Source organism: Rhinopithecus bieti, unplaced genomic scaffold (assembly GCF_001698545.2).
Source record: "Rhinopithecus bieti isolate Rb0 unplaced genomic scaffold, ASM169854v2 scaffold_641, whole genome shotgun sequence".
Lineage (NCBI taxonomy): Eukaryota > Metazoa > Chordata > Mammalia > Primates > Cercopithecidae > Rhinopithecus > Rhinopithecus bieti.
In genome coordinates, this window is record NW_016803417.1 from 870,386 (window position 1) to 889,217 (window position 18,832).

The 18,832-nt window shown below is 38.3% G+C and overlaps 1 protein-coding gene across 1 annotated transcript in view; it reads left to right on the forward strand.

Moving 5' to 3' along the window:
* RALGAPA2 (Ral GTPase activating protein catalytic subunit alpha 2) overlaps positions 1–18,832 on the forward strand; it is a 318,996-nt gene that overhangs the window by 198,559 nt on the left and 101,605 nt on the right. Inside the window, 3 exon segments of the mRNA XM_017882965.1 lie at positions 5,458–5,581; positions 7,531–7,686; positions 15,682–15,840. Coding sequence (XP_017738454.1) covers positions 5,458–5,581; positions 7,531–7,686; positions 15,682–15,840 — 439 coding nt within the window.

Sequence of the window (18,832 nt, forward strand, 5' to 3'; positions counted from 1 at the left end):
AGGGATTGCATTGGGGAGTTATACATGATATAAATGATGAATTGATGGGTGCTGACGAGTTGATGGGTGCAGCACACCAACATGGCATAAGTATACATATGTAACAAACCTGCACGTTATGCACATGTACCCTAGAACTTAAAGTATAATAAACAAAAATAAAATAAAAAATAAAAAATAAATAAAAAAAAAAACTAGTGTGTTGTAATTAATAACTCTCTGTTAATAAGCCTCATTCTCCAAAACTGGCCAGACTCTCAGATCCACCCCGTTCTATACTATCTCAGAAGCGTTTCTATAGATGAGCTCACAACCATGAAAAGTGTTTGATTTGGGGAATGTGTGTTTCCAAAATCATGTAAGTCAAGAATAAGTATAGTACTTGGTACATAACAGATGTTTCAAAGTTTTGAAGAGAATAAGATGCCTCCTTAATCTTTAGTTTTTAAAAAAAACCTCTTAAAAAAAAAAAAAAAAAAAACTTCATTCCCCTTTATTCCACTTAGGAATATTCTAATATTCTCTCAGCTCTCAAATTAAAATTCAGGTTGTTTTCCTCAAGTTTATTTTCAACTCTTCACACTATATTTTATTCATTACATTTTCTTACTACTCGTTAACTCATAAATTTTAAATCCGTTTTGAGCTATATGTTTTAAAGGGTGGTGCAGTTGCTGTCTGAGAAGTGAGAAGGAAGAAAGGAAATAACAGAGTCCTGCTTTGTCTTGACCAAAGTCATATCCTAGAATTTCAGAAAATTACTAGAGCTCTTTATTCCATTCATTAAATCCTTCATTCATCCACTCTCATGCTTCTCTTCTAAGTCGTGAGCTTCTCCTGCTTGCACTTACAGTGATGAGTTATAGCCTGCTGAATGAGTATTTTCACCATCGTGTGTTTCAGTGGCTTTGTGATGGTGTTATTGTTTATTTTAAAGTTTTGATCAAAACTCAAAGTGACACATGCTTAAATTTTATTGTCAAGCAAACTCTTGGTTCATGTCAGTATTATTTGCATATCACCTTCACAACTGTGTTTCTTCTTTGGTGTTTTGAATTCTTGAATTGGATGTAAACCCAACTAGCAAAGTCCAGTTGGAATTTTCTTTTAAACACTTGGAAGATTATGTTTCAGAAAGGTCCTTTGGTAATGTCACTAAGGACTGAGTAGATAAAATAATATTAAACTTACAGCTGTGTATTGTTTCCATCCTTCAGAAGCATGTGTTATTAAGATGGATTTGTTTGTGTTGACCATTTTGTGGGAATCAGAAGGGCATAAGTTTTCTTTTCTTTTTTTCTTTTCTTTTCTTCACCCTTCTACTTTCCCACCTGTCTCCCAGGTCACTCAGGACCTCTTATTGCATCTCATATCTACACACATGTTGAGGCATGAACTGTTTCGTGTATGTTTCCAAGTCTTGGGAATGTGACAGGATGGCTGTTCCAAACCTGATTCCCTCTGCAGAAGGGGATATGAGGGCCTTTTTCCCTAGGTGGCCTTACTCTTCTCTGGAGAGTGATACATATTTCAGTATCAAGAAATATACAGACATTTTTATAAAAACACAGAATTAAAATATTCATTTGTAATTTTACCTGGATAAAGGAGCCATTCTCTGTCCAGAAGCCTGCAGCTCCATTGCCATTTTAAATGTCTTTATTTCCTGACTTATCAGGTGAAACAGTAAAAGATTTGAATTTGAATAATTTTTTAAAGTCATTAGAAATGAAAAACCTGAAGCTGCCATTTCTCACCTTGCCCTTCACTGTATTCCATTTCCTGATTGTTCTTGTGATTCCTTTTCTCTAGAGGAACATAGATCAACTTTTCTATGGAAATTCTGTAAGGGATTTATTCTGAAGAACTCAGGGATTCACCATCCTCTCCCTCCTTCCTTTGGTATTAAATAAGCAGTCATTTGGGTTCCACACTCAGCTTTTTAAGCATATGCTGAATTATTCCAGGCTTCTTAGTATTAAGTGAATACTTGGTTTCATGTAATTGCGGTCAATTTGTTGAGTGTTAATGCACTTTAGTTGCATGAGGTACAATTGAATTAGCTCCCTGGGGTACTGTTGCAGTGAAATACGGCTTTGAATAGCTGAGTGGCAGTCCCCTCCCTGCGCCTTGATCAACCTTCACTTAAAACCCCAACTCCTGGATTTAGTGTCTTCCTGACATCAAGTGGGTATCAACTTATTTTAAGGTGAAGGGTGTTTTGAAGATTCTTTTTGAAGAAACTAGAAATAAGTCTGGTACTCCTCAGCTTTGAGAAATCTAGACTGCCCTGTATTTTGGTCAGGTAGCAGGTAAGAAAATACCTTGTCTGTCAACTTTCATTTTGAACATTTCTGTTTAATTCTGTTATCAATTTATCTCACTGCTCTTGATGCATAGTTCCTTCTTAACATGTTCTTTGGAAAAGTTGAGGCTATCTTGCAGCTATGGTCTAGATTGTCAATGCTATGATGAATGTACATACAAATCACAGTGGGCTTCCCTTTTAGATATAAATGCCTTCTTGCCACTGCATGGGGAGGTGGATGTTAAAATCATGCTTTCCTTTGGCTTTTTCATGTGACAGCACAAGGAAACTGAGCTATTCTGGTCTATTCCTAATAAGAAAGAACAGTGCATTCTAATGAGGAAGGGGAGATTGTTAATTTCATGTATGTGTGTTTCTGAATTACCTGCTCCTTCATACATTGGTGTGCTTCTTATGGATGTGAAGTGCTGTTGATGTGCTAATTACCATTTCAAAAGCATGGTTCTAATAAGGCCAGACACAGCTTCTGCATCCTAGCAGGCTCTCTGTGTACTAACATTTTGGAGAACGTGAAATTTGATGAATGTTTACAACTAAAGGTCATCTTTCCTCACACTCACATTGGTCAGCCCCATCATTCAGGCTTAGCTCTCTTGTGCTCCCACATTGAGTTAATGAGGGCTCAAGGACTTAGGAACAGCTGCAATGGAAAAGCTTAGATTTTAAGGAGAATAAACTGAAACATTGTAGATAAACCTGAGGTTGTCTTTATGTATGTAAAGTCTATAAAACAAAGAAAAATTAAATGCTGAGGATTTTTTACATATGTAGAGAGACCTGCAGATAGAAATTGAATAACTATACTTCTCCACCTTTGTTGAAAGAGGCAGTCTTTTAGGTCATAGGTTATGGTTTCTGTTATTATCCAAGTGCCCAAATTTTTGTAGCACTTGAAATAGTCTAGTCAGATTCTACGCCATTGGTGTCCCCTGCCTGTTGCTCAGGGCAGTGAATGGTGTGGCACTTTCAGGGCTTCCTGCTGCATGAGGACAAGCTTTCTAAATTTATTTTAAGGACATATTAAAGATATTCGGGCTGGGCATGTTGCTCAAGCCTATAAAGCCAGCACTTTGGGAGGCCAAGGTGGGTGGATCACCTGAGATCAGGAGTTCAAGACCAGCCTGGCCAACATGGTGAAACCCTGTCTCTACTAAAAATAATAATAAAAAATTAGCCAGGTGTGGTGGTGTGTGATGGCATGCACCTGTAGTCCCAACTACTGGGACGGCTGAGGCACAAGAATCACGTGAACACAGGAGGCGGAGGTTGCAGTGAGCTGAGATCACACCACTGCACTCCAGCCTGGGTGATGAAGTGAGACTGTCTCAAAAAACAGATATTGTGAAAAGATTAAAAACATTAAAGATTATCTTTAAGATGTATTAAAGATTACGTGAAAGTGTCTTTTAAAATGGAAGCAACCTAAATGAGGATTTGGGCTATGACATATTAATATAATGGAATGTTGTTACAATCATGTCTGTTGTAGAAGCACATGATATAAAAGTCTTCACACTAAAAAATGGTTGAAATGGTGAATTTTGTGATATGTATATTTTACCACAATAAAAAAAAGTGTTCACAGATATTTTAAGTGAAAAAATCTGTTGTAAAGCAGAATGTAGTAGCTTCTCATATGTGCATGCAAAAGTGCATCCTAAAATGGAGTAACGGCTATGTTCTTTGCTTATTATCTGTTGAAATTGCTAGTGATTTTTATTCTTCTCTTTTCTTTCTGTATTTTCTAATTCTTCTTCCAAATATGTTTATTACATATAACCTATGGGGGAAGTGAATAAGCTATCTTAGTAAAAGGAGAGAACTCTCTTCCTCCAGTTATTTGTGTAACTTTTTAATTGAGAGTCAATTAGTTCTGATTATGAAGTAGAGAAATAATGCACACAGAAGGAAATCTTAGAGAATTTGTTAAAATATGGAGCTCAGTTCCACTAATATGATATCTAATCAAATTACAATGTTGAAATATTAAACAAATTGACAGAACAAATATTTCTGTATTTAAGAACTTTACAGTTATTCCTATGAGATTTATCAGAATGTAGTGCAAAAAAAGGAGAAAGGTGGAACCGCTCTGGAAGTGGACATCGAAACTTTAAAAAAAACCATAACTCTTGGATGATTGGGCTAGGGAATGAATGATTCGTAATTAAAGCTCCATTTGAATAAGAACAGTGTTTTCGTCTCTAAACTATCACCAAATGCTTGGTACAGCCCCAGGTGTTTTGTCGCTTTACTCCAGGGTATAATTTGTAGAAATTTATTATTAATGCATTCAAATGTATCACCTATATATCTGCTCAGTAACAGAGATTTAACTGAACACCTACTGTATACAAAGCAGTATGCTAGATGTACAAAAGAGAAAATGGCAGGGCTTCTTTTTTCAAAGTGCACATCACTTTTGCTTGATTTAATACCAGAGTATCCCAGATCTATCTTGGAACAAGCAGATGGAAGGTTTTGGCTAAAAGGGGTTCCCCTGACTAGCCGTCCACCTTGTCAGGCACCCTCAGAATAGTCAGAGCCCAGGAGTTAGTAAACCCCTTCATGAAGAAAATACCTAAGTGTGTTCTGCTTGGAAGGATATTCTTTTTCTCATAAAATCGTGGCATATTTTATAATTCCAATCACAGAGCCACCCAGTAGCCTAAAGTATGAGTTAAATACGGACAGTCACATAGATCTATTCACAATTTATATCTATTTGAAATACTTTAAAAGATTATTTTTTACCAAAAACAGAGAACTTACCAAATGATGTGCCCCAACCTGCTGGTCAGTGTATCTTGTATCTGAGGGTATGGTCTCAGGAAGCAGATGGCCTTGCCGCAGTTCCCATCCCCTGCTTGCTGGGTGTGCTTTTTGTTTCACTTTCTGTGCCTCCGTTCAACCACCTCTGCTAGGGAGGTGATAATAATACTCATCTCTTTAGCACATTTGTGAAGAATAAATGAGATCATGTGTCAGACCATCTCAGAACACTGACCCCTAGCAGGTTCTCAGTAAATGTAAGCTCAGTGGTAGAAGTCATGCTGGTGGTATTAATAGTAGTGAAGTAAAATTTTACGTATAAGAATTCTAACTCCTTTAAATTTAAAAATTTATAGCCGTGAGACACACAAAATCGCAGTGTTTTACATTGCTGAAGGTCAAGAAGACAAGTGTTCAATCCTCTCTAACGAAGGAGGAAGCCAAGCATATGAAGACTTTGTTGCTGGACTTGGATGGGAGGTAATGCATTTCATTCAGTAGGTGTTTATTGACCAGCACTATTTAAAGATGTGTCCAAACTAGACATTGTATAAGTTTTTACATGTGCTTTTGCATTCAAATATAGCATAGGTAGAGTTCTGGAATTGAAGAATTTATTGGATTTGACATCTATTAGTTGCTTGTCAGTATTTAATACGTGAACTTTTGTTTTCCTTTAACTTTCCTCTTAATATTTTTTCATTTGCTTTTTATCAGAACTGAATAGTCAGATGGGCTCTCCCAGCCATAGACAGTTTGTAGTAAGAGAAGACAAATGTGGGCAGAGAAGCAATGGCTTTGGCCACAGTATGGAGATTGAAGAAGAAGTCAATGACTTGATGGGTGAAAAGATGAAGAAAGAGTTGGATGAAGTCAAAAGTTGCAATGAAAATATAATATGATAGCCATGATGGTTTAGCTATCAACCTATTTCCCTAAGGTAGATCTCAGGATGATTGATGTTGGAAAAGTTTATTTTTTTCTTTATTAAATGGTACTCTGACATACAGACATATCGCGCGCGCACACACACACACACACACACACACACACCTTTCCCCCCAAAACATAAACCTAAACAAAAAAATTCCTAGAATCTGAAAGACTTAGTAGTAGTTACAATGGAAATCAACATATCTAAAATAATTTACTTATTTTTTTCTTTTTTCTTTTCTTTTTTTAGACAGAGTCTTGCTCTGTCACCAGGCTGGAGTGCAGTCGCATGATCTTGGCTCACTGCAACCTCCACCTCCCGGGTTCAAGCTCTTCTCCTGCCTCAGCCTGCCAAGTAGCTGAGACTACAGGCACGCACCACCACGCCCAGCTAATTTTTTTGTATTTTTAGTAGAGACGGGGTTTCACCGTGTTGGCCATGATGATCTTGATCTCTTAACCTCGTGGTTCACCTGCCTTGGCCTCCCAAAGTGCTGGGATTACAGGCGTGAGCCACCGCATCCGGCCAATTTCCTTATTTTTTATTAGTTTCTTGAGTACCTGTGCTGTGAAAAACTTTCTGGGTGCCTTTGAGAGCTCAATGCTAGCAAGGGGACTGAGGACAGGGTAAGGGGACAGGGATGGGGACAGGGTAAGAGTACATGAGAGTCAAAACGACATCCTTACTAAGGCAAGTAGGTTTGAGTCTAACAGTTACTGCACTTCCAGTAAATCATTGTTCTCACAAGTAAGGCTACTTCTAATTTGTCATAGAATATAGTTATTATTTAATATATTTTTAAGTCATACCTTATCAATTAGAGTTTTAAGAGTATATGTTTACTATATTTGGCATGGAGGAGATTCTTCTATTTCTTTTTTCATATGTGTTAGAATAGGTGTTTTACTGAAAGAATACTAGTCTATGACAAGTTAAACATTTTGGATAAAGACACTAAGAAGTGAACACTCATGCCGTGACTTTAAAATGAATTATGACTCATAAACTTTCAGCAGTGGTGTGAAGTGGTTGTTCAACCCTTTTGAAAGGCAGTTTAGCAAAGTTTGCTGAATATTTTTAATATTGGTACCTTTTGACCCAGCGTCTTAGAAGAACACTCCTTTGAGTGTGCTTTCTGATTTGAAGAAGCAGAAACCCCCAAATTCCATCAATACGGAACCTATGTATACACACACATATATATATACACACACATACATTTATACATACAGGTGGGAAAAAAGTTAGAGATTATATACCAAAAGTTTGATAGTGGTTTTATTCAGTTGATATGATTATAGAGCACTTTCATTTTTAATGTTTTTTATTTCTTTAACATTTTAATCTGGTCTAACTTTGTATTACATTTGTTTGTAATCAGAAAGAAAGATATAAAAATGAAAATAATTTATGTTTTTGTGAATTCAGAGTCCTGCTTAGTGAAAGAACAGCTCATTTTTGATCCTTACTCTTTCTTCTTTGTGACCTTTGTCAGGTGGATCTCTCCACCCACTGTGGGTTCATGGGTGGCCTTCAGCGCAATGGCAGCACCGGGCAGACGGCCCCTTACTATGCTACCTCGACTGTGGAAGTGATTTTCCACGTTTCCACTCGAATGCCGTCAGACTCAGACGATTCCCTCACCAAAAAGGTAAGGGGTCTCCTCAGGCACCATTCTTAGCTGCCCTGGTTTGTTGGTGAGGTTCTCCTAAGACAGACAAATACAAAGGTAGAACGCACACTGAGATGGTTTCCTCTGAACTCTACGACCCTGAGATTAAGGTTTAGGAAAAGAAAGGGTCTTAAATGTTACTTTTGCATCTTCCCTCCCGTGAATATTACCTGATGGAAAATGACATTTTTGATCTCACAGATTGTCAAAGGTTACAAAGTATGATAACCCTGTCCTGGTGGGGCTCTGGGAAAGCAGGCCCCTCCAAGGCTTGCTACAGAGCGATTTGGCAGCATCTGTCAACTTAAGTGCAGGTGTGCAGCTGCCCAGCAGCCCCACTGTTGCCCCTTACCTTTTATTCTTCAACTTGCTCTGTGGCCAGTTTTCCTTAGAAGTCAAAGGAAACCTTATCCACCCCTGAGGAACCTCCCTCAGGGAACTTGGCCTTTACCTTCCAACCTGCAGGATGTTTGCCTCAGGCGACCCTGTGTTAAAAGTGAGGAGCGCCTTAAAAGAAAAGGCATTTGACTCTAGGAAAGAAGCCTCTAATTGGATCTGCTTCTGTAAGCTTCCAGATGAGGAGAACGTCTCAGAGCAACTGTGATTTGCACTCACCTGGCCTGCTAGCAGGTGGGGAACCTAGAATTCCCACTTTCTCTCTCCCTATCACATAAATGCAAGGGACTGAGGGCAGCACCTCAGGTGCTGACTAAAGCTGGCCACTGGAGAGTCTACTGTGGTGGTTATAGCCAGACCCCGGTGACAGGCGCAACAGGGATCAGATGTATATTCAGTTATTTCATCAGCCTGTGCCTCAGTTTTTCATCTATTAAGTGAGATAAAAAACACAGCCTATGTTACAGGGTTGTTGAGTGAAGTAAATGAGATAATTCCTATGAAATTATGAAATTGCTTAGCACGGTCTCTGACCATCATCCCTCATTATTGCCCGTTGGTCTAATTGATTCTTTTTTGCCCGCCCCATTAGCCAGGTGCTTTATGTTGGCAGATTGGCCTCACTGTACCTGCTTTATTTCTTTATTGCACGGTTTTGCTTTTTCACCACTGCAACCACGGATGTCTGGACTGTGTACAGGCATACCTTGTTTCATTGTGCAGCACTTTATTGCGCTTCACAGGTATTACATTTTTTACAAATTGGATATTTGTGGCAACCCTTAAACAAGTCTATCGGCACCATTTTTCCAACAGCAGGTGCTCATTTGTGTCTCTGTCTCATTTTGTAATGTTCACAGTGTTTCTAACTTTATTATTATTATTATTATTATTATTATTATCATCTCATATGGTGGTCTGTAATCAGTGATCTTTGATGTTGCTATCGTAATTATTTTGGGACACCACAAACTGCCCATATAAGATGGCAAACTTAATTGATACATGTTGGGTGTTTTCTGACTGCTTCACCCACCGGCCGTTTAATAACCCCGTGTGGCCTCAAAGTATTCAAGTGAAAGGAAAAATTGGATGTCTCTCACTAGAAATCAAAAGCTAGGAACAATTAGAAGACATATTGAAAGCTGAGATAGGCCAAAAGCTAGACATCTTTAAGCATTTACCCAAGTTTTGAACATAAAGGAAAAGTTTTTGAAGGAAATTAAAAGTGCTACTCCAGTGAACACATGAATAATAAGAAAATGAAATAGCTTGTTACTGATATGGAGAAAGTTTTAGTGGCCTGAACAGAAGATAAAACCAGCCATAACATTCCCGTAAGCCAGAACCTAATCCAGAGCAAGACCCTACACTGTTCAATTTTATGAAGGCTGAGAGAGATGAGGAAGCTGCAGAAGAAAAGTTTGAAGCTTGTCAAGGTTGGTTCATGAAGTTTGAGGAAAGAAGCTGTCTCCATAAAATGAAAGTGCAAGGTGCAGGAGCAAGTGCTCATGGAGAAGCTGCAGCTTATCCAGAAAATCTAGCTAAGATCTCTGATGGAGGTGGCTGCACTAAACAACAGATTTTCAGTGTAGTAAAAACAGCCTTCTATTGGAAGAAGGTGCTATCTAGCACTTTCATAACTAGAGGAAAAGTTAATGCTTGGTTTCAAAGCTTCAAAGGAACAGACTGAGTCTCTTGTTAGGGCTAATGCAGCTGGTGACTTTAAGTTGAAGCCAGTGCTCATTTATCATTCCCCAAATTCTAGGACCCTTAAACATTATGCTGAATCTACTCTACCTGTGCTCTGTAAATGGAACAACAAAACGTCTGTTTAGAGCATGGTTTACTGAAGATTTGAAGCCCACTGTTGAGACCTACTACTCAGAATAAGAGATTTATTTCAGAGTATTACTGCTCATTGACAATGTACCTCATCACCCAAGAGCTCTGAAGGAGACATAGTGTTGTTTTTCATGCCTGCTAACACAATATCCATATTCTGCAACCCACAGATCAAAGAGTAATTTCAACTTTCAAGTCTTACTATTTAAGAACTTTCATAAGGCTATGGCTGCCATATGTAGTGATTTCTCTGATGGATCTGGCAAAGAACATTGAAAACCTTCTGGAAAGGATTCACCGTTCTAGATGCCATTAGGAACATTCATGATTCATGGGAACAGATCAAGATATCAACATTCACAGGAGTTTGGATAAAGTAGAGTCCCACCCTCGTGGATGACTTTAAAAGATTCAAGACTTCAATGAAGGAAGTCACTGCACATGTAGCAGAAATAGCAAGAGAATTAGAAGCGGAGACTGAAAATGTAGCTGAATTACTGCAATGTCATGATAAAATTTGACTGGATGACAAGTTGCTTCTTACGGATAAGCAAAGAAAGTGGGTTTCTTGAGAAGGAATCTGTTCTCAGTGACGATGCTATGAACATTGTTGAAATGACATCAAAGGATTTAGAATATTCCATAAATTTAATTGGTAAAGCAGTGACAGGGTTTGAGAGTATTACTCCGATTTCAAAAGAAGTTCTGCTGTGGGCAAAATGCAGTCAGACACCATCACATGCTACAGAGAAATCTTTCATGAAAGGAAGAGTCAATCAATGTAGCAATTTCATTATCCTATTTTAAGAAATTGCCACAGCCACCCCAGCCTTTAGCAACCACCAGCCTGATCAATCAGGAGCCAACAACATCAAGGGAAAACCCTGTATCAGCAAAAAAAGACTACAACTCACTGAAGGCTCAGATAATCATTAGCAGCTTTTAGCAATAGAATTTTTTTATTAATATATGTATGTTAAGAAATAATACTATTGCATATTTAATAGACTATAGTAAACATAAGTTTTAGGCATACTGCTTTCCCAGTGCACACAAAAATTTGTGTGATTTGCTTTATTGCAATATTTGCAATATCTAGAAAACCTATTGCAGATATGTCTGGAACCAAGCGTATAATGTCTCTGAGGTGTGCCTGTATATGATGGGCAACAGTGCATGTGAAACATCAGAACTCGAGTCATGGCCCAATTACAGATGACTTTCATAGCGATCGAGTGTCTCAGATGTACAAAGCACAGTTTGCATTCAAAAACTCAGCAGCCTTTCCCTCTCCTGCCCCAGCATGCTATAATGACCTCCTGGGGGTGGCAGTACTACAGTCAGAAGCGCTGACCACGTGCTGGTTCCCACAGGTCTTGGAGGAGCTGCCTCAGTGTTGGGTTTTGATGGCTGCCCCTGGCTGTAGAACTCTCAGCAATGAGAACTCTGCCCTCCAAGAGTTTACCAGGATCTCAGACTCTAGTGTAGCTTACCAGGATCCTAAGCTGGGCTCACACATCTTTTTTATGTGCAGTACATTGTAAATTATTTCTGCTTTGCAAATGTGTCACCATATTCTATACTTTTCTTATGACTAAGAATTATTTTGTTAAAAGATACAATTTTTAAAATATAAAATATTTTGTAAAATTATTTCTTAAGTAGGACTGTTTTTTCTTTTTTGAGAAAAGACATGTTTTCTTGTTAAAATGCCAGGCTGTAAATAATGTTCTAAGACTTGGCCTGGTTGAAAGATTCCCTACTGTAATAATCAAAATTCAGCTGATACCTTTTGCAGCTCTAAGATTTAGCATCATTAGTGATAAACTCTCTTTATCAGATGTCTCACAGCTAGACTAAAAATCAGTCACAGTAACAGCAGCCCACAGTTCCTTGTCTTATTCTAACTAAATTGTCCCTAACAGCTTAAAAATGAGCTACAAAATTCTAAAGTGATTCATGCTCTCTTCTGCCCCCATCACGGGGGGACTTTTTCAATTCTGCAATCCGGTTGCAACCCCATACTGAACTCTTGATCCTTCACTGCAGAAATTTGTTAGCTCTAGCTAGATTAGATTTTTCACAGCTAATCTAACTGCTGTAGGGGTTTGCAGAGTGGGGACAGAGCTGTGCTATTGGATTTGTCCAATTCATTTGACTCCAGGACTATAATTGCACTTATGTCTTACAAGGCTTTTATAGCCTCAGGCTGGCCAGCCACATAAAAAACAAATTGGCAGTGATACAGTACGAGTGAAAAGGGATGAAAGGCCCACATTATCAGTCTCCAGGCAGCGCTGTTCTGGCAGGAAGTTTCTTGGTTAATTTACAAATAAAACTTAGATTTTAGGATGGGCACACTGTCAGCTGAACAATGGGGATGTCAGGCCTGACTGTTACTTAGTAAAAGTAGCAGCCGGGCCCACTGAGGAGCAGGAATTCTTCAATCAAACAGACGACTCCTTCTGGAGCCAGCTGGCGATGTAATGCAATTAGTTGAGAAAGGAGGTCAGCCTATTAGGTGTGTACCATGACCAGTGCCACCAGTGGCGTGCAGCCTGGCAGCAACAACAGACAGAATGGCTTAGGCAAAGGGACTTTAAAACTCTGTTAGGATGAAAAGTTGTGGGGCTGGGATTGATTTCTTAAGACTTAAAATCTGAGCATTTGTTCTGAGCCTGATGAGTATCCAGGCATTCTGGAGCCTGTTGTGCAGTTGAAGGAGTAGCTAACATAAACACCGGCTCCATTCCAGGAGACTCATCATTCTTCTCCAGTTACATAGGAACCAGATCAACTTGACTTGTATGCACTCACTGAACTCACTGGTGGGTTTCTAATTTGAGGGCCTCTAATCACAGTTCTTTAGTATTCACAAAATTAGGTCTCCATGATGGACTCTTCTTTAAATTGGGCAGCACTTTGAGGTGTCCAGAGTATTCTGTATGTTCTGACGTGGTTGACAGTTTGCCCAGATGAATTTTATTTATTTTACCTACCTGTTTTCTTATAGGCAAAAGAAGCCATATTTTTGCCCTTTGCTCCAGATTTATCAGCCGGTTGTTCCCATGGCCTTAGCTTTTAGTTTTGTGATTTAGCTAGTTAAACTATGACGTATCCAGAAGTCTGAGTCACATGTCACTGAAAGCAGCTTTGAGATGATGAATATATCATATCATTACCACACAAAAATAGCTTTTCCTTAATGACAGAATTGCCACACTGGGAGGATGGGTCTATTAGTGTGAAACTACCCTCCCTTGCTGTAGTTCTGAGAATACAGATGCAAGTAAAATTAAGAGATACTTAGGTTATGTAGTTGAGTAACCCAATTTAAAATGGGAAAGTAACTACAAAATTTCAATAATCACGGTATTACCTCACAGTTAATGTTTTGCAACTAATACTTGTGGACTTGTGGATCAAAAGGAGCTGTCACAGATACTAGAGCACCCACATCAGGTGGTGGCAGCACGTTTGAGGGGTGTTTAGTAGGTGTTTCCATTCAGACATTTGTGCAAGCATTATACGAAGGGACCCAGAGCCACTCTGAAGCTGGCTGTCTTTGCAGGGTGAGGGCTGTAAGTGTGGATTCTGGGATAGCCCCAGTTCTCACGACTGCCTTCTGCAGGTCTAAATTCCCCTTACAGTGCCAGTTAGATACTATTCGTATTTCCCTGAGAACATACCTATATTAGGTTCTTGGTGATGCTGGCTACCATGTTTTTACTTCAAAAGGACTGAATTTAGGAGTGTATTGTAATGTCTTTGCATGTTTTATTAAAAAGAAAAAAGAAAAAGAAAAGCTGTAGCAAATATAGGAATGGAGAAATAGAAAGAGCTGTTCAGCACCACTAGGAGGCCCAGTGTTGTATTTTGTTTAAAACTATGTAAGGGGTTGGCTACACCTTTTGCCTCCTATTCTTTTACCTTTATATGGGAAGGGGGAAGGAAAAAAATGACGTACTGGGTAATTTTGCCATTAGAAAGTCGTAGATGCCATTAAATTGTTCTGGATCATCATGACTTGTGCTCAGCACCCGCAGTTGCATTTGTCTCAGAGCCCACATTCAAACACAGTTGAATCGTGCACCCCTCAGTATAGGTACAATGGTATAGGCACAGGTCACTTTTTAAATAATTGGCCGTACAATCATTCCCAGAAGTATGAGAGAGTGAAGAATAAAGAGGCATTGCAGCAAATGAGCTTCCTTTTGTAGCCTTATCAATAGAAAAGAGGCTATGTTGGGGTCACCTGAGATTTTCTTTTTGTGGTCCAATAGTCTAAAGAAAATTGTATTTATGCTAACACGTTTTAAATACATAGTATTCCAGAACATCTTTTAAAAAATACTTTAAGACAAAACTAAAATGTTAGATTTGACACATCTCTATTTTATTAAACTGCTTCTGAATTTAGTCATTTTTAGTGTTCATCTGTTAGATATGCAAGCAAGAAATACTTGTTCGTGGTGCTGGAGAGCATCCTTCTGCAGTTCCATGTGAGAGAACGAGAATCTCAAATTCCCAGAAGATGTCAGAGGACCTTACCAGCCTTTGTGGTTTCAGAACTTCAATTTTGGCCAACATTTTAATCTTTATAATCTAGTTTATTTTAGTCACACTTTGATTCTTTGTCACTTAAATGATTTCGTGTGAGCTTTCTCCAGCTTGAGATGGTACAGTCATTGTGCAGGAGATTGATCAAGGGTGTTCTTACGCCTGACAAAGCCTGGGCCTGAAAGAACTCTCAAGGGGTCTTGTTTTGGAGATCTTTCTAGTAAGGCCTCCTCAAAGAGGCCAGGAGTCTGTGATTTGCTTTTGTTCTTTACAGACTCTTTGTATATAAGATGATAAAACAAGTGGGCTACACTGCTAAGCAATGACAGTAAAATAACTTTGGGTGCAGGCTTAGGTAGCTTTGAGACAGTGAAAATGACCCTGAATTGGAAGCCCAGTGCATGTCCTGGGCCCGCTCTGTCACTGCTGCTCATGCACCCTCGGGTAGGTGGTGCCTTCACCTTCCTGAGCGCCCATTTCTTTTTTGTACAATAAGATGAAGATGATGTCATCTACCTCAGAGAGTTAGTGGGAAGATTAAATGAGACAATATGTGTGAACATGCCTTCTATACAGTAAGCACTCTTTAAATGCTAGGTAGGGGTATTCTTATCAGACTTAAGCAATAGTTATTTATTTCCTAAGCAAAGGTAATTTTATACATCCTTTTCTTAAAGGTTTGTCACAAATCTAGTTTCTTATACATTAGATAACAATTGTGTTGTAATGGCTTATGTTCTCTTATGTTCATATTCTTATGTTCATAGTAACCATTGAATTGAGAGTCTCATAAAGCACAACTGCAATGTGGAATAAAAGACGCATGCTGTTAATTGTTTAGAAACATATTCAGCAATACAAAGCATAGGACTCTGATGCAGGAGTAAAATTCCATTAGAAAATAAATTCTTACAAAGACCTCAGTCCCATCCAGCTGTAATGTGCCTGCGAAGCTTGCATGCCTTATCTTAGTACCAACGCACTAAGAAGACAGACTGTGTTTTTATGCACTTGTGCTTTTTAAAATCCTCACAGAAGAACATCAGTGGTGTAGTCTTTTTTGATAGTGAACTTTTTTTGGCCTTTGATTTTTATAATTCAATTTGTAAGCCATGACCCCTCATAAACTGCTGTTATCACCCTGATTAATAAAGAGCCAATTTGCTGCTGCAGCTTCGTCACTTGGGGAATGACGAGGTCCATATCGTCTGGTCTGAACACTCCAGAGACTACCGCAGGGGTATTATCCCAACCGCCTTTGGAGATGTTTCAATCATTATTTACCCAATGAAGAATCACATGTTCTTCATCTCGATAACGAAGAAACCTGAGGTACGTCGTTTTTATTGCATTATTATACTGACTCATAAAGCATTTGTCGTGTGATTCACTGTCATTGAAAATCAATGATACAAATATGTTAAAGGGGACTCTCATCCAGTTGTTGAATGTCTTACATGTATCTGAATTATGCATGCTTTATAGGAATTAAATATGAATTGGGATTTTCAAAGAATTTTTCATCATGAGCACAAAATTTTGTTATTGTATTACTTTACATTTTGGAAATTATAATGTCAAATTTATTATTTTGTAAATGTTTTAAGTTTTCTAAATTTTATACTTTTGAAAAATTGTAACTTGAAATTTTGGGTATGTTGATTAATAATAAGAGTTGAAGGAACCCCATATCACATCTAGCATTTTGTGGAGAACCGTGGGTATGGAATCCAAGCTTGCCTGGTGTACAGGCACTTGCCAAACCTCTGACTGTGCTAATGGGGTCAATCCTGCAGGATTGCAGGCATGTCCACAAAGAGGCTGGGCCTCTGGAGCACGGCCCATGTGATGAGTTTCAACAATTGGAGCACCTTGCTGCAGAATCAGTTCAGCCATGTCGATTGGTATTGATCATGGGAAGAGCTGGAACAATCCAATGATCTGTGTGCTGTGTACTAAATTGGCTGCAGTTTCGATCCTTGTCATACCTTTAGTGGTATCTTAGCCATGCTTTATGTAGCAACTTGTTTTTGTTTTAGAATTACTAACAGAAGGGTGTTTTTAAAGTTCTTAAACATTAGCATATTAAGCCATCTCTCAAGAGGAATGACTTTGTGTTTTTCAGCTTGATAGTAAGTATAATCTTCATTTTCATTTCAAGTTGTTCTCCTGAAGGAGCTGAAAGTTACCCTTCTGAAAACTCTCTTTTAAAGCTTTGAAATAATAGACAACAGGTTTATTGTTCATATTAGGATTTATGACCTAATCTAAAGGGTCAATGTTGTGAGGATTAAATGAGCTAATAAATAGAAAATGCTTCAAACAGTGCATGGTCCAGAGTAAAAGCTACTTAAGTGTTAGCTCTTCTTTCTTCTTTCTTCTTTCTTCTTTCTTCTTTCTTCTTTCTTCTTTCTTCTTTCTTCTTTCTTCTTTCTTCTTTCTTCTTTCTTCTTCTTCTTCTTCTTCTTCTTCTTCTTCTTCTTCTTCTTCCTCTTCCTCTTCCTCTTCCTCTTCTTCTTCCTTCTTCTTTCTTCTTCTTTCTTCTTCTTCTTCCTACTATGGAGAGAGAATACTTAATGAATTCCAAGTTTAACATGCTTATTATTCTCAGAGTAGATGCAGTGCGGGTCAACTCCTGAATTCATAAAAGTCCCATTCTGGCTGTTGCAAAGCCTGACATAAAGGGAACTCTCTTTTCTATTCAGGGAACTCAGATGCCAAAAGTCACTTCATATTAAATATTTGTATCATTTTTTATTCTGATGTCCATGTGCGTAAAGCTCTCAGTTTTGTGTATGAAAATGGCTCTTGGTGCTAACATTTGTGTTTGTCCATGAAGAGCACTAGTTTAAAGAATTAAACTGAAAAATTTTAATATAAGGGAACCAGTGAATTTCGTGTCTTGTAGCTTTCAGAAAGAGGAAATGTGTTTCTTTAATATTTAGTATGGATTAATTGGCTTTATTAGCTCATTTTCAACATGGGCCTCTAAAATGTCATTTAATGTCACCTTTATTTTTAAATAAAAAACATGCAAGGCATTTTAATTCACTTTATAGAATCAAAAGTGATTTTTTAAAAGGTAGTACACTGATAATGCATGAATGTAATTATTAACATACCTTGTAAACTTTCTTATAAAATGTTTGCACATTTTATGAATTTGGCTATAAATTCTAACAAGATGAATTGAGCAAATTGCTTTCTTAATATTTTAATTCAAAAAGCCTAAAGGGAAGAAGAGAATAATGGCCAACTGGAAATTTAGTATTATCCTTACATTTAAAGTACAAACCATTACAATGTAATAAAATTAATCCAGACATTTCCAGGGCAAGTGTGGCTGACCTTTTGTTCACCAACCACTGACCCCAGGGTGAATGCAAGAGGCTTGCAGAGGGAAAGTCTGTTTGTTTGGCTTCAGTCCCTGGTATTTAAATTGCATTCCCTAATCAAATGAAAAGGCTGTCCTCTCTATCAGGTTACAGAATCCATGGCAACATTTGGCCTTTTATATCCATAATGTTAGCCTTTTTGTTTGCATCTAAGTAGAGACACCTGGAGCAATGTTAATATTAACCGATTTAGCATTAATAGCTTCATTATATAAGAATTTCTGATCAGATAGCTGTTACTTTTGTTATATTGCTTCAGCTTGTATTGTTGTCATTTTTTATCTCCCTGCTTGGCAACCAGGCAATGATTTGCAAATTTTTTTTGTCTTGATTAATTAAGCAATATAATTATCAGTAACCGTGATGCAGTCTTTGCTCAACAAAGCTTCTGAGAGAAAACAATGGTAAGTCTGTTAGTATGAATGCATTCCACGCGTCCCAGATGCATGAGGATATTATGGACAATGAGGGGAAAGGCCGCCTGTGAGCGAGGACAAAGGGTGCCACGCAGACTCGACACACTGCACATACCGCCAGGGACATGCTGCGGGCTCCCTGGGACACAGACGCCTCGTTAGATTACAGCTAGTCAGCAGAGATTAATTCTTAGCCATTTGGTGCAATAATTTACCCATTCCCCAGCCTTTTAACTAGTGTTCCTTACTGTGGAAGGGAAGGCTTTGTACTCAAAAGGTTTATTTAACCTTGCCTACTTTTAGGGATCTCCACCAAAATCATTAATTTTTTCTTAGAAATTGTAATGACGCAGCTGCTTGAAGTTAAGGAATATTCCTTTTGAAGGACAGGATATGCATAAGTTTCCAAAATTGTAGGTAGAGTCAAAGGCATTCTTCTAGCATCTGTATATTTCATCTGAGTATAGTATGACTCTGTGGTCTAAGTACATTTATTTTACTGTTCTCTGGGCA